Below are 15,926 nucleotides of genomic sequence, written 5' to 3'. Positions count from 1 at the left end.
CATGCAGATTTATGTGGAAGTGGGAAAACATGCTCCACAGCCCAGAGCCATGCAGGTTACGGAAAAAAATAAAAATAACTTAAAAAAAAACATAGAATACAACTCACCTAAAACTTAAAAGCCATGCATGCAAAACTCAAGTAGAAAATATTTTGGCTTTGGCTATGAATGTGACAAAAAAAAAGAGAACCAAAAAAATAAGCTCTCCTTCAGAATTCACATGCAGTCTTTTCAGCACATCTGAAGGGTGGGAAAAAAAAATCACAGAAGAATTAATTCAGCACCAGTTACCTTCACTATCAGAAACAGCACAGTGCATGTCATCTACGAGATAAGGATCATCTGGTTTATAGACGTGACTTCTGGGAAGTTCCTTCTTGTGGTGGTCTTGCACGTCTGGCAGCGAATGGCTGGAACCGTACTGGTTTCTCACATCGTGAGCCTCTGACATTGCAGACGTTCTTCCCATACCTACAGGCTTCCCAACAGGACTAAGTGGGCTCTCCTCTTCTGAATTCTGAGTTCGCATTGGAGGACGTCCACTGCGGCTGCTTCTATGAGATCGCTCCATGGCATCTCTCTCGTACGATTTGCTGCGGTGACCAGGAGCGTCTCTAGACGAAATCTTATCCATACCATAACCAGTGGATCTGGACCTTCCAGAGCTGTACATGCGGTCGTCCTCTTCAAGACCCTCATGACTGGTGCCGTAATATTTCTGTTGATCATATGTGTTTTTCTTCATGCCATAAGTGACATCATCTTGAAGCTTTTTAGATCTTGACCCAACTGGACAGGTGCCAGCAGTTGATGTCATTGTGTATGAAGCAAGGTCTGACTCTACATCCCGAGCTTCCTCAATAGGGGAAAATTTGGAAATCTTTTGCTCCATTCCCTGTTTCCTGTGCTTACTACGTTTAGAGGAGACTACAGCAGGAGCAAGATTTTTGGACGAGATTTTGTGGCCACCAGAGCGAGAGGAATGTTTATAATCATCATAGTAATAAGAGGAGCCGCCACTCACTGTAGTGCTGGTGCGACTGTCTGCTGTGCTTTGATAACCAGCTGATCCTGTCGGTCTTCCATAAGCATCAACAGGCTCCTCATAGCCAGTTCCTCTTGCAGAGCCATTCTCACTGCGATACCGTCCTCCCACAGGATGACCAAGCGCATCGGTGGGCTGACCTGTGTTGTCTTTTGTCAACTCACTGATGTCATCAATCATTACATAATTCCTTGGAATGTTCTGCTCCAGGTTGGATGTGTAGAGACCATCTGACGTGTAAGCAGAGGTGGGACTATCCACAGAGTGAGTTAGGCCAGGCTCAGGGGGGCGATATTGTCCATATGCATTGCTGTAAACTGGTCCATAGTTGGCATCTGGAGCAGATGTGGCCACTGAGACTGCTGGGTTGCTAATGACTTCATAATTGGTGGGAAGTTTTTGTTCAAGGTCAGCCAAAGAAGTTTGCCTTGGTCTTTGATGGACGGTAAGGATTTCTGCCTGTGGCTGGTAGGTGAGGCCAGGCTGGTAGGAACTGTGACTAGGATAAGGAAGGCTCTGTCCTGGCATTGGCTGACCGGGTGAATGGAAGCCCTGGTGACCATGTTGCTGCATTGTGAAATCAGTTTGATAGGAAGGCTGTCCATACATGCGGGAGGAATAGGTTCCCTGGTTTTGGTACCCAGGAACTGTTGGAGGATGGGGTTGGAATGTTCCAGGCTGTGGTGCAGAAGATGAAGGGTATTGAGGAGTTTGGAAACCTATTGGCTGGTAAGCAGAACCAGGCTGCTGTGTTGAAGGTTGACTTTGAGGGTATGGATATGGCATATAGGAGGAGGTTGGGGGATACTGGGATGCTGCATTGAGCTCATTACTAAACTGACTCAGTGGTGCTGTACTAGGTCTTGTCAGTAAACCATTAGCATCATAGGTTCCTGTTGCAGCAGCCATCCGAAGATTATTGAGTTCACTGTCTGACATATAGTCTCGTGCATCACCCATACATCGCAAATAGGCTAACTCTCTCCTCTCCCTCTCCTTCACCATGGTCTCCTTACGTTGCGTAATGCCCAGCTCCAAATAGCGTAGCTTGGCATCAATCTCTTTTTCTTCTTCTTCTAGTTCGGCCTGCTGCTTGCGGAGCTTTGACGACTCTTGCTCCACTGCTTTTAATTCACTCAACAGGCCAGCCTTGGTGACTCCTTGGCTTGGTCTTGGATGCACCCTCTGAGGCATGCCAGGGGAGCTGTACATTTGTGCTGGGGTAACAATGGGGAGCGGAGCTTCCTCTGGAGGGGGGCTGGGGAGAGTCCTCTTTACTTTCCTCATCAGAGCGTTCTGCTGCTGCTGCAGGGAGGCCATCTGCCATGAGAATCAGACACACCAAAAAACAAACACTCAGCCACAAACAAATGCATTTATGTGCATTTACTTATTACTGTTAAGCTGATATTTGCAGGTCAACATACTTTTTTATCTCATAAACCAAAAAAAAGGTATTCAGCACAGTGTTGTCAAAATACCTACTGTTGGATTTCAAAGTATTAAATAATATTTCAACTAACACAGTTTAGAACATTGCACAATCTCAAATTTGAAAAGAAGGTGAAACGACTTTGCATTGCTTTACATTTATACCATAGTTAATGTAAATCTGTAGAACTCCAATTTTTAAAGTAAAAGTCATATTCTGATATTCAGTCATATTCAATAAATTACAATATTATTAAAAAGTTCATTTATTTCAGTAACTCAAATCACTAAGGGATGCAAATTATATATAATAACACAGACCAATTATGTTTTAAAGCCATTATTTTTGTTATAGTTTTTCTTCCAACAGCTAATAAAAATACTGTAGTTAAAGCTAAAGTTGGTAATCCTGTCCGGTGTAGGTACCAGATCGGCTCGGGTGGTCAGATCGACTCAGGGCCCTGCGCCTTCTAATGACGTCACTATACATGCTAACGTTTGCACAATTACACAAAATATTGTAATTGGTCTGGACAACTTACTAAAAGTAATTATAGCGGGGTGTAGGTTTTATTCAAGAGCGGTATTGCGGTTTGTAAACGGACAGTTTTACAAATAAATTCTCCATGGGCCTTGCGCCTCCCGATGACGTCGCATTATGGCAACGCCACTCAAACAAACTACATTGAGCCCGCGGTCTGCATTTGTAACGAATCAATTTTATTTAGTTAATTTAGGGGTTTCCTTTTTCTCAAAAGCTTCAGGCTTAAAGATTAACATAGAAAAATGTGAAATCTTAGTAATTCAAAATAATCAACCCACTTTAATTGATAAAAATTAGGGAAGATATTTAGGTATAATGATTAACAAGGACCACACTGAAAATGACAGAACAAATATTCAAGCCATTTTACAAAAAAAAAAAAAAAAAAAAAATCAAAAAATATTTGACAGTTGGCTCAATTTTTGGAAGAATATTGTCACAATTTCATCTAGAATAATAAAAAATATGTAATCAGAAAAAACGACATAGTAATATCAGTAGAAAAAAGAGGAATAAACGTTATTGATTTTAAAGTGATGAATGCCGTGATAAAATTAAAATGGCTGCAGACTGTTATTAAAAATGAAAAGAGTTTATGGTTTAGTTTCCCTTTTTTTTTAAATTGGAGGAAGGAAATTTCTCTTAAGATGTAACTTTGATCCTGCAAAATTACAGATTAAATTGTCAGACTACCCCAGAAGCATTCCAAAATGATGTTAAAAGTTTTCATGCCTCGATTAAGTTACTGGAAAATAACTGTAAATTAACAAAATAAAATTGATCTGTAACAAATGGAGACCGCGGGCATAATGTAGTTTGTTTGAGTGGAGTTGCCATATATTTGACGTCATCGGGAAGCGCAGGCCCCCTCTGACCACCTGAGCCGATCTGGTACCTACACCAGAAACACTTTTTGTTATACTGGTTAAAATTGTCCTTCCATCCTGAAAGTAGTCAATGTATTATGTATTCAGAAAAAGGTGATTAAAAAATCAATCTCTGTGGGAGCTGCAAGCATGTAAAAAGTTGGTCCTGATCTCACTCCCCTCTGTCCCTCAAGTTCCGGGGTTATCACCTTACCTATTGGTTGTCCCACACAGCAATCATTCTGACGCGCTCACATAATGCCAGTGTGCATGCATGTTCCTTGTTAGTTTCCGCTTGCTGCCTGCACATGCGCACTTCTAATGTTTATGCGTCCGGTTAGCTTAGTGGTTAGCTTCGGTGTTAGCTGTTTATTGTAGCATGGCTGTTCTCACCGTATATTTAAACATGTCTGAGAGTCGCAAGAAGCAAACCGCGTACAAGTTTACGATAAGAAGAGGAAGGCCTTAGTAGAAAGAAATAAGATTTGGAAGATTTTTTTTTCTCGCGATCCCCCTGAGGAGCAGAAGAGCAGGTAAGACGATTTTGCGCTTGCACAGTTATTCAAGAAGGGTCTTGGGGAAACTTACGGAAAAATCACAGACTACCTTTAAAGGGACCGTGTGTAACCAATTAGTTCTTTAATTATCAAAAATTGCTATTACTCTATTATATTACTTTTATAAATACATACTCTGTCAAACTTTAATAACCTCACATCACAAATGAAAGCATTCTCATAACTTATAATTAGTAGTTTATAAATACACAGGTACTGGTGCACCCACTGGAAGGCGGCATGTTGCATCGCTATTTCTGATTTCAGTAGCCAAAAGAGGACAAACTTGTCAGCCATACGCGTTTTCCCTATTTGTCTCCTAAATGAGGTTGTGCTGTCGGTGGAGGAGTAAAAAACATGCAAAGACTGCACAATCAGAAACAAGCCCAAAAAAACGTGACTCACAGAAATTACAAGCGCCTTTAAAAACAAAACAAAAAAACAAGCAGACTTGGCAAAAGTGCCAAAGAACATTTTACACAATGACTGTAGCTATTAGCAGTAGCTTGGTACTAAATACATTGAGGACATGTTTACATCGTCACGTTTATGACACTCCACGTTTTCTGTAGTAGTTATTACACACTTAAAAATGAGGTTGTTTTTAATTAATTTAGAGTACCACCAGGGGCTTTAAGATTAGAATATTGCATCAGACCAATTGTAAAGCAGCATTTTCATGCAGAAATTAGGGCTTAATAAAAAGTATGTTTAATACTGGCTTAAAGGTTGTTGTTTTTTAAAAGGTATTTTTAATTTGACAAACAGATCTTGTTGAAATATATATTCTAATTTATTGAATATAGCTGTATTATTATGTATTATATCTACTACAGCAGATGCCTCTACAACTAATATACATTAGCCATGGACAAATTTAATAAAACCAGACAGCATTACAACCAATTTAGTATTATGTAAGTATATAAATCAAATCAACTAGCTGATGATATGTCCTCTGTATCCGTCCCAATTCATATATTTATTTATTTTTATCTTGTTTTTTCACATATTGTGTTCGCTGGATTTTTTTTGTATGTTTGTTGTGTGTCTCTGAGTTTTCTAAGCCAAGAATTAAAATTACACTATGTGTTGTTACATAAGCAATACAGCATTCTATTTTATAAAGCTAACTGTCATCTGAAAATTTTAAATTATTGATTTAAAAAAAACGAATATATATCTTTGAGCTGTTTTGAAAGTGTAAACTAAATCCTAAAAAATGGACAAATTAAAAGGAATATGACAATAAGACCAAATGTTCATCCTAAGATTAGCAAAATAAGCAGTATTTGGTCTTTTACATGAATATCAGAAAATTGCATGCAGGCAGGATCAATCAAACACTCTTTATGAAAGTACAACATTCCAAAAGAAATGTATGCTATTATATTACTTACAAAATATAAATGCTAGGTAGATCCATGGTGGTTCTGTCAGGTATTCTCCAACAAAACGTTGTATTAAACGCTAACACTCCAGATTGTAAATAAAAATGTGAAGACGAATTTTGGTCTAGTGTAGAGCAGTGTTAATTTACTTTGCCCAGCTGCTAACAATCACACAGAGAGCATAGCAGAATCAGGATTTTTTCCACATTGTGTGTCCTCCAGGCAGCACTTTAGGCGCTCTCCAGATATAGAAGGCAATGCACAATCACAGCATGTGAGAGAGAAACAGACTGAGAAAGTATAGGGGGAAGATGAAGGAGGAGATACAGCACAGTCTTTTGTGGCATGGCCAGATGCTCAAATGAGAACATTATGTTACCTCCTCTTCAGCGCCAGATCTAGTGTGATTATTCATCTACATCTATATGAAATGTTAAGGTTATTAAACTGCATGTTTGTAAATTAATTTCTACAGTACCTTGCAAAGGTATTCATCTTCGTGTTTTTTAGTCGCAAACTTCAGTTTATTTTACTGGAATTTTATGTGATAGACCAAAACAAAGCAGTGCACAATTGTGAAGTGCAAGGAAACTTGCAGCTGTGCATTTTCTTTTACAAATTAAATGTGTTATATCCATCCAACAACACAGACCAGCTTTCTTATCTCTTCTCAGGAAAAAACATTCCTCACAGCATGATGCTGCCACCACATTTCACCATGGGGATGTGTTTCCCTGATGTTCATCAAAATTTTTGATTCATTTGATCAAAACACATGTTTGCTGTGCTCACTACATGACTTATAGCAAACCACATTTAGAGCTTTCTTCTTGTCAGATTTGTGGAAGTTGTCCTTGTAATTCTCTCCCATATGAACTGTGGATCTCTACAGCTCCTCCAGAGTTACTATTAACCTTTTGCTGCTTCTCTGATTTACCCCGTAATTCCACATATTCCGCCTCCGGGAGTCTGTGAAAAGCAAAGCCTACTACATCCGCAGTTACTCCATATAGCTCTGCTCCAAAGTTCCTTGAATCCAGAGGAAAGCATGAGCATCCTCATTACGAACAGAATGCAAATCTAATTAACTGTTGAAAAAGCAAATCTACTTCCTTACTTTGTGCAAAAAAAGTGATTTGCCTCCGATATTTAAATAAAACACTTTTATTTTATTGTGCTTATTTTAAAAACATATTTAATTTGTGGCTAAAGATCTCTATTCACACCATTTAAATATGACAAACCAGAGGTTGTTGACGTTCTTTTTCCTGTTGGCTATGATTGCAATTCTGGAGATTGACCTGGCCGGTGCCTGGAGGCACCAGAAAGGAACAAGAAATTGGAGTTATTTTGTAATTTGACGGTGAATGACAGAGAGCTGGTCTGCCGATGGTGACAGTCGAAGTAGTCATGGAGGATGTGGAACTGTTCTCATTAATTAAAATAACAGTGTAGCTGCTCCGTTAGTTGAACGTGTACATACATGAATGGAACAGAACAATCACGGAGGATGTGAAATCTGGGAGTAATGCTCTCCTTGCCCAATTTGTTAGTTTAAGTGACAGCCATGTCCTGGTAGGTCTGCAATTAGGCCATACTCTCGACATTTTCAGATGATGGAGTGAACAATGCTCTTTAATATGCTCAAAACCTTGAAGATGAGTTTTACAACCCATCCCTGCTTTAAACTCCTCCACAACTATTGTTATTAACTTTCTGCTGGGTTCTTTGATGTTTATAATGCTGTTTGTTCATTAATGTTGTCCCACGAATCTCTGGGCCTTTCATAGAACAGCTGTATTTATACTGAGATAAAATGATACACAGGTGAGCTCTGACTGATTTCTCAAGTAAATTGGTTTGCACTGGATTTTAATTAGGGATATCAGAGAACAGGGGACTGAATCCAAATCACTATCATACCATATCAGATTTTACTTTGAAAGATCATACCTAATTGTCCTTACTCCATAAAACCCTTCAGAAATGTGTGTTTATTTATCACAGCTGCATAAGATTTTTTTATTCAGCCTTGGCTTATAATTCCACATAATTGCTTAGATGTTTAATCTGTTTTTAACAGCAGCTGGTCAATGTGTTTCGTCTTAGATAGAGACAAGATCTGAGGAGTCTGGCTGTCAAGGCCATCACCGGAGAGCAGGATGGTTAAAAGACCAGTGTTTTCTTTGTTTTGTTAGAACAGAAAAAAGCAGAGCAGACCAGACCCTCTCTACGACATGTGTCCAATGCTGTTTTCCTTCTTCTAAAAATATATTAAATTCTGACTTTGATAAAATCATCTCTGTCTTGGTAATTAAGGGAAGCAATGAGAGAGGTTTTATTTCCTTGACAATCACATATAATCTGAGTTAAATATATTGAATTTATCAGTCATAATTTGACAAAACTTGAAAGGGGCATGTTACCGATGTATATCCACAATCATTTATGTATTGGAGCTTAATTTTCTAGCTTTTACTACTCTAAATCTGAAAATAAGTGCCATTTTAACTCAACTAAAAAAACATTTCTACATACATCATCCTAGATCAAATGCTTAATAAATTGTTTTCAAAGAAGAATGGTTATGCTGTACCTGACTGTTGGACAAAACTTGGTGATACGGGGAGAAACGGTTCTTGCCCGGATCCTCTGATGTTGGGCTGAGAGGTTTAGGGTCCGACATAGAGCGCTGCACACTTTTTATAGGCCTCGGCAGAGTCTGATGGCGTTGTGGAGATTCAGTAGTGAAGGCCTTCTGCTGGGGCGTAACATGGGCCTTGTTAAGCTTTTCCTGGGAGGCGAAAGTTGTCTCCAACATCCGATGAGGAGATAAAGGAGAAACTGGGGAGTACAGTACTTGGGGAGATTTGGGGGGTTGGCGAGATGAAGACTCATTTTGTTGTTGATGATAGCCGATTTCCAGAGGATCTGGCTTCCTCCTTTCAAATTTAGCAACTCCTTGGAGTCTGGGAGAAGTTGTGTCAGATGTATTTCCACCTACTATATGGAGACTTGTCGAGTACGGGCTAATAGTTGTAGGGACACTCAGCTGAGGGGCAACTACTCCCTGAGAATGTGATTCTGGTTCTGTCTGGCAGGCTAGACTCTCGCCTTTGTGAGTTCTTTCCGGAGCTGCTATATAATGCAACAGATCAACTTTTGAGGTCTCTGCCATAGTAATGTGGATTGCAGGTGAAACTCTGCCAAGTAGGTCTGATTCTGTTTGACATGATGAGTCATTAGTGGTCTGAATAGCTATACTTGCAGAAACCACTTTGGAAGAGCCATCAGATTTCGCCTCGCCACTAGATTCAGAGTGCTTGGACACACGAGACCGTCTGCGCCTTACTGGCTGTTGGTCCCATTCTCCCTGGTCTTCCTCGTCAGTCTGTACACTGCAGTCTGCAATGCGCCTTGTTCTCCTACGCCTATTCATGTACCTTTCTTCACCATCCTCATCATCTGTTTGCACACAGCTGTCTGTAATCCTTTTGACAGAGTCCTCTTCTGAACCATCCCTCAGACGAGGCATGGAATTCTGCTTTTTCATAATCTTAGAATCAGCCTGCTTGTCACTGCTTCTCAAAGACATTTCTGAGGTGGAGCTATGAATGGGTCGAGAAGCCACCACTGCTTGGACAACTTGTCCATCCTGCCAAAACTGCACACTCTGCCCATCTTGCTGAATCACTCTACCTGTCTGATCACAGAATATAACCCCTTGAGGGGCCCCTGCTCCAACAACTACCCCGTGGATGGCACTCTGGGCTGATGTAGCTGCAGCTACGGCTGCAGCTGATGCTGCAGCTGCCTCAGCAGCTGCAGCTGCTGCCGCTGCTTCAACTGCCACTGTCTTTTGCCTCTTCTGCTCCTCCAATTGCTGCTGAAGCTGCTGCTGCAGAGTCTGAATTTGCTCAAGCTGCATTCTTTGCTGGGCCAACTGTTCTCTTTGCATTATAAGTTGTGTCTCCCTCTCTGCTTGCTGTTGTTGTAGGACTTGTTGTTTTATTGTCTGCAGTTCTTGGATCTCACGTTGAACAAGCAGTTGTTCTTTTTCTCTGTGACGTTGAAGCTCCATTCGATCTCTTTCGAGCTCCTCTTGCAGGCGCAACTGCCTAAGTTTTTCTAATTCAACCCGTTCTCTCTCTAGCTGTAGCAGTTGTTCTTGTTGCTGATTTAGCTTCTCTTCTTCTTTGTTTTTTTGTGCATCAGTGGGAGGGGATAATTTGGAACTTGATGCCTGGGTAGTTTCAGCTTGTGTCTGGTCCTGAGAGAGAACTACAGACTGAGGCTGACTGAGTGGTTGTGTTTGAGGTTGGATTTGGGTCAAAGATAAAGGTTCTGTCTGTGTAGGCAATTGCTGCATCTGCATTCTAGCCTGTTGGGCTGTTGAAGGCTGGCCTTGAGCTTGTGAGAGAGATGCAATACTTTGTGAAGTAAATTGAGATTGGTCTATTTTCTGTTCTGTTGTGGTTTGAATACCAGGTGCAGGAACATTTTGTGCTCCCAAGTGTGCTGCAGGTGGGGTTGGTGGAATGCTGGTACCCGCTGCTCCAGATATTGTCGTTAAAGACTTCCCAAGGTACATTGGATTTTCCTGTTGGGAGCTACTTAATACAGCAGCACTTCCTGTTGGTGTGACAGATGAAGGATACTGATTTGGAGGGGGATAGGAATATGGGCCTTGTGTGGACAGAGGCATTCTGGGAGTCATCTGAGGCAATCTAGTGAGACTAGCCAGAGGTACAGCAGTTACACCTGTAGGGTAGGGTCTGTAAATTCCTCTTGGCATGGGACGAATAACAGGGGCAGGTTGTGTAGTAATTGGCAAGGTTGAAGCTATGGGAGTGTTAATGGTGGAATATATCATGCCATCACCACCTCTCATAGCAGTGGGGTACAAGGCGCGTATACTTGCTTGTCTTGCATTGATTAGATTTGTTAGGGCTTGGCCATTCATAGCTTGCCTGCTATCTGGCCCATAAAGCAAATTTGCCCTTATTGATGCCAGGCTTTGTTGGATATTCAACCTAGCTAAAGGTCCACCTCTTCCAGCTCCATATGCTGCCAGTTCAGGGTTATTTCCAAAACGGCTTCCAAACTGGTCGACAGTGTTAAGGGCTGCACACATACGACTAATCTCCCTAGCAGTAGTTGCACTGTACTGAGCCAGATTGGAGTCTTGTGATCCTGTGAGATCACGTGAACCACTGGCATAATCAGAGTTGATATTTGACATGGAGCCATATCTACGAATGGGTAATGAAGGTCCTGTAAAATCCCCCTGGTGACGCAAGTCTGTGTAAGATCCATACTGTGCCCCCATGCCAAGGTATCCACCATCATAACCTTGATTCATACTGCTGAGATCTACAGCAAGACCCCCCTGGAGATTATTCTGATAGGGACCAGCATCACTAGTAGAAGGCAGATTAGTATCAGACATAGAGGGCTGCAATCTCCCCAAAGAGCCCATAGCTGGTGGATATAGTTTGTGTTCCTCGGGTAGTCCTTGCGTAACCTGAGGCTGGTGTTGTTGTTGTTGCTCCTGGCTAACAATGTAGTGTGGTGGCTGAGGAGAGTGTGCTGCTTGAGAAGTTTCAGTGAGACTTTTATCTGAGGACACTGTTGATGGCTTCTGAGAGAATGTTCCTGGACAGGTACCAGCAAATGGTAATTTGTAAACAACATCACAGCAAGCCACTTGGTTTTCTTGTTTAAGCTGCCCAGTTAGATCCAAAACCTGAGGAGGAGGTGGTGGGGCAGGGGGCTGCTCCTCTCGCTTAACCAGCTGAGTCATTGTCCCACTTTTTGATGTGTTACTCTCATCAAGTTGTACCATCATAATATGGGGTTTTCCTGTTGACAGGTTTATCACTGTTGGCTTATTTTTTAGTTCTAAGGCAACTCCACCATACATTTCAAGGGATACATTAGAAGTTACTGATGGTGGAGCAAGAGGAGAAACTCTAGGTATTGCACTAACAGTCACCACAGGCTGCCCACCGCTTGTCTGTGTCACTACAAGGTCTTTTTTCATCAGCGGTGGCTGTACCTGATTGGCTAAATTATATCGAGCAAAAGAGGACTGTTGTTGGTGCTGCTGGAGCTGTTGTTCAAGAAGCTGCTGCTGCTGGAGGAGTTTCTGCTGCTGCAACTGCAGTTGTTGCTGCTGTATGCCAAGATTTTCTAGACAGGCATCAATTTTGGGTATGGATGGATCAGAAATTGGTGTTTTACTTTGTGATAAACAAACAGCAGATCCAACACCCTGCCCCAGATCCACACGGTTCTGTAATGGGTCTCCATATACAACAGGTTGTTTGGATTGAGACATGAACGTTGACCCTGCAACTGTGACACTTACTGTTGTTGGGGTTGATACAGAAACATGTGGTTGCTCTTGTGCATTGAGGTTCATAATAAGAGGCTGCACTGCTGTGTGTCTACTTGAGGACTGCTCGGCTCCTAGAGAGTATCTTCTTGTGTCAGAAGCGAGGGAGGTTAGATCCATTCCTTGATCTGTCATAATAATTGGAGCTGGTCTTGCTGGAGCTCTCAGATCTACAACAGTTGTGCTTTGCTGTGTTTGACTTTGTCCCACAACTTTTGAAGCACGACCTTGTGCACTTGTGGTCCCAGCACTGACACCAACATTTACCTTTTCAATATACGTTGGGGAAGAATGTTTTAGCTGTTGAGATGAATGCTTTTGAGGTGATGTTGGGGAACTTGTTGAAGGGGGCTGTGAGCTATACAAGGTTTTACAATTGGCCTGTGTCGGTGACGATAAGGGGGAAGTGGATGAGTTTACGGTAATTGGCTTAGTGGGGCTGGACTTTTCAGAGCCTAGGGTTATGACCATTACAGGTGAATCTTGGGATGACTGCTGTCGTACAAGACGAGGTGACATTGTCCTTTGAGGTGCCTGTGCACCATGGGAGGCTGGAGCTGTTGTGGCACCAGAAGGCAAGGTTGGTAGCTGCCTGCCACTACTGCTAGTGGGTCGAACAGATGGAGAATGTGTTGGACTTTGTGTTGGAGATGTTGTAGGGGAGACTGGAGGGCTGGGTCCTTTAAAAAGAGAAAAAACTTTGGAGGTCAAAGAAGATGATCCAGGGTCAGGTGTTGCTTGTGTTGGTCTCTGCAGACCTGCTTTGTTGCCAACAGCCGCCGTGCTTCCTGTCTGCCGAGCTGAGGTTCCCTGACTAATTTGAGCTTTAGTAGTGGCTACTCCAACAACTCCTTCAATTTTGGCACTCTGTGTCATCATTCTGTTTTGCGTTTCTTTTGATAGATGCTGTGCAGCATGCATGCCTGCCATTCTTGAATCACTGCCGGAGAAGGATAAGGGTGCAGTAACTTGTGTTGGGCTTGAGCCAGGTGTTAGGGAGGTTCCAGCATCGAGATGATGGCCACTATCTGGCTGAGAGGACCCCTTTTGTCCCTGTTTCTGCATGAGTTGTGCTTTTCTCATCATCTCTTCATATACCTCTTCTGCACTCTTTAAGGTTTTATCAGATGGTGTTGATGTCTTATCTGTTGGTGAATAGAGTGAAGTGAAGGTTGGAAGGTTAAATTCATTTCCTGATTTGTAAAGTTTTCCACCAATTATCTCAAAACCTTCAGCTTCTGAGTCCATGGAAGGTGAGTATTCAGAGCATGATGATTTATGAAGCTCCTCCATCTCTGCTGCCTGTCTCAACTCCTCTGTTGGTGATGCATCCTCAATAGGGGAAAGATTACTGGGGGGAGTTTTGGACCGTTCTCTGCGTCTTTGTGCCCGCAGCTCTTCTTTGTCTCGTTTTGTTTTCCGAGCTGTACTTCGAATCCTCTGTTGCTCAAGATCTCTCATCTGCTCCTGTTCCCTTAGCAGTTCTTCTTCCTCTCTGAGTTCGTCCTCCTCAGAGGAGTCTTCAATTGTGGGGAGCAGAGGCCCATGGGACCGATGTCGAGCTTTCCTCTGCTGCTTTGCCTCTTCAAGTCGTGCTCTTCTACTAGGACTGCTGTCACTGTCATCCTCCATAGATGACACAGAGGTGGGTGATGTTCCAGAAGTGTAACTGGGTGTGGTGGCAGGTAGTGTGGATGAATAATCACCCTTTGATCTCTCCTCTGGCGAACCAGTCAGACTCTCCATTTCGAGTTCTGGTTCTCGTAGGTCATGCTCATTACTGAGCTCAATTTCTCGGTTGTAGCTGTTGGTGTTATTCAGCTCGATAGTCTTAAATCGTCGAAGGCCTCCAGCCATAACAACATCTTCCTCTTCATTTGCTTTATAAGCACCTTCAGATACTTTTTTATCTTCTTCAAAACTATTTGACTGATGTGAGAGTCGCCTTCTCTCTTTGCTCGAATCTCCACTGGGTTTATGCGTCTTTTTGGTTTTCTGGTTTCCATATTCTTCTAGTTCTTCTTCATCAGCACTCATCTCCATAATCTGCCTCCTCATGTATTCTTCATCTGTTAATTCTTTATGGGACTTCTTCTGTCTTATTGGCAAGGGTGACAGACCACTTTCACTGCTGTCTTCCACATAATCATGGCGAAGTTTACAACTGAGGTCATCCTCTGATTCATCCCTTGCTGCTTCTTCATCAGGACTGTAGTTTCGCTCTTGACCCACAGAAAGCGAATGTGGTCTATACTTTGGGTCTGAGGCAGTTTTTGATTCAAGCAGAGGTTTCATAGAGCTCTCTAATTTGTTGATGTCTGAAGGGATGGAAGCACCTCGTTCATTAAGCTTGATTCCCTCTTCTCGGATCTGACCTGCAATCTCCCCTTGTGAGCTGGAGATCCCATCTGAAGAGTATCCAGTGTCACTTAAGCTCTGGGTACTTGATTTATTGGAGTCCTGCAGAAAGAGAAAAAAATGCAAGGTATTAGAAGCTAAAAAAGGCCTTAATAATGAACTCATACAAGATACATTACAAGCTTCACTGCACATTTCATGTTCCACTATTTCATCCAGATTATCAGCATTGACATCTTTATGCATATTTTCAGGTGATTGAAGGTTACATATATTTTCTTACAATTATTACAGATGAAATAGTCTCTAATAGTAAAATATTAGAGATTAATTATGTTTGAAATTATTGACAAGATATATAACACTTTAGGATAAAATCAACCCAAATATTTGTGTTTCATTTAAACTTTGCAATAATTAAAAAAGAAACACCTGCAAAAAATATGAAAATTACTATATAGGAGCAATGTTAACTTTTAAAACAATAAAGACCATATTGTATTGATTTCGGTTGACTTTCCCCTTCAGTGTTATGTGCACATAGATGGACAAATTGACACTGACAGAGAATGAATATAACAGACAGTTGAACATACAAACATCTACAGACAAATGTCATTTGGTTACATGCGTGTTTGCCATCTTTGTCGCATTCTCCATTGCATTCTTTGACCCGTTGAAGAATAAAGAACATGCTTGGAATGCTTAAAATCATCACGAAGTGTCACGTTACACAACAAGCTTGCAGTTTCTTTAACAAACAAAATCTTTATTTTTTTTCAAGAACAAAAACAAAAAAAATGGGTAAGTGGACCGTAAATGAGGTTTGCCTTTACGGCAATGATGAAGACCAAAATGACAAACAAAAAGTAGAGGATGTCAAGAGTCATTTTGATGGTGATGATGATGACTATGTTTAAAATAAAGAATAATAAAGATTATAATAATGAGGAGGTTATAATGTCAAAGACATCTGCATTGGTGAGATTGGGTTTGAATAAACGTTTGATGATATTATGATAAATAAATACAAAGATCTGCCTATGGCTGTTTGCTTCTGACCAATATTAAAATCTCTAGGTAAAAAATATGCTCTAAAAGTCTTAAAATAAAATAATAAAACTATTTGGTTGTTATAAACTTTAAGATCAAAGAACATATTGTATGTTCCTCTTAGGTCAGCTTATGAAGTACTACATCTTTTATCAAATGTATATTAAACTTTATACTTCAGTTTTACCTTGTGACCACAATCCATTACAGTTGCTGAGTCAATGGGTCTCTAACTAGTGATGTTTTCTATGGCTTAATGCAGAAAACATTTTTATTCCTTAAAT

The 15,926-nt window shown here is 41.2% G+C and overlaps 1 protein-coding gene across 3 annotated transcripts in view; it reads right to left on the bottom strand.

The window, feature by feature from the left end:
* bsnb (bassoon (presynaptic cytomatrix protein) b) overlaps positions 1-15,926 on the bottom strand; it is a 140,859-nt gene that overhangs the window by 14,652 nt on the left and 110,281 nt on the right. For all 3 annotated transcript variants that reach the window (XR_004933603.1, XR_004933604.1, XM_036152224.1), the window contains exons 5-6: positions 8,431-14,691; positions 292-2,365 (exon numbers count right to left, since the gene is read on the bottom strand). Coding sequence is in view for 1 of the 3 variants with exons in the window: in XM_036152224.1 (XP_036008117.1) it covers positions 292-2,365; positions 8,431-14,691 (8,335 nt within the window). In the remaining 2 variants the exon portion in view is untranslated. The remainder of the gene's footprint in view (positions 1-291; positions 2,366-8,430; positions 14,692-15,926) is intronic.

This window comes from Fundulus heteroclitus, chromosome 20 (assembly GCF_011125445.2).
Source record: "Fundulus heteroclitus isolate FHET01 chromosome 20, MU-UCD_Fhet_4.1, whole genome shotgun sequence".
NCBI lineage: Eukaryota > Metazoa > Chordata > Actinopteri > Cyprinodontiformes > Fundulidae > Fundulus > Fundulus heteroclitus.
This window is presented reverse-complemented; position numbering and strand designations above follow the sequence as displayed.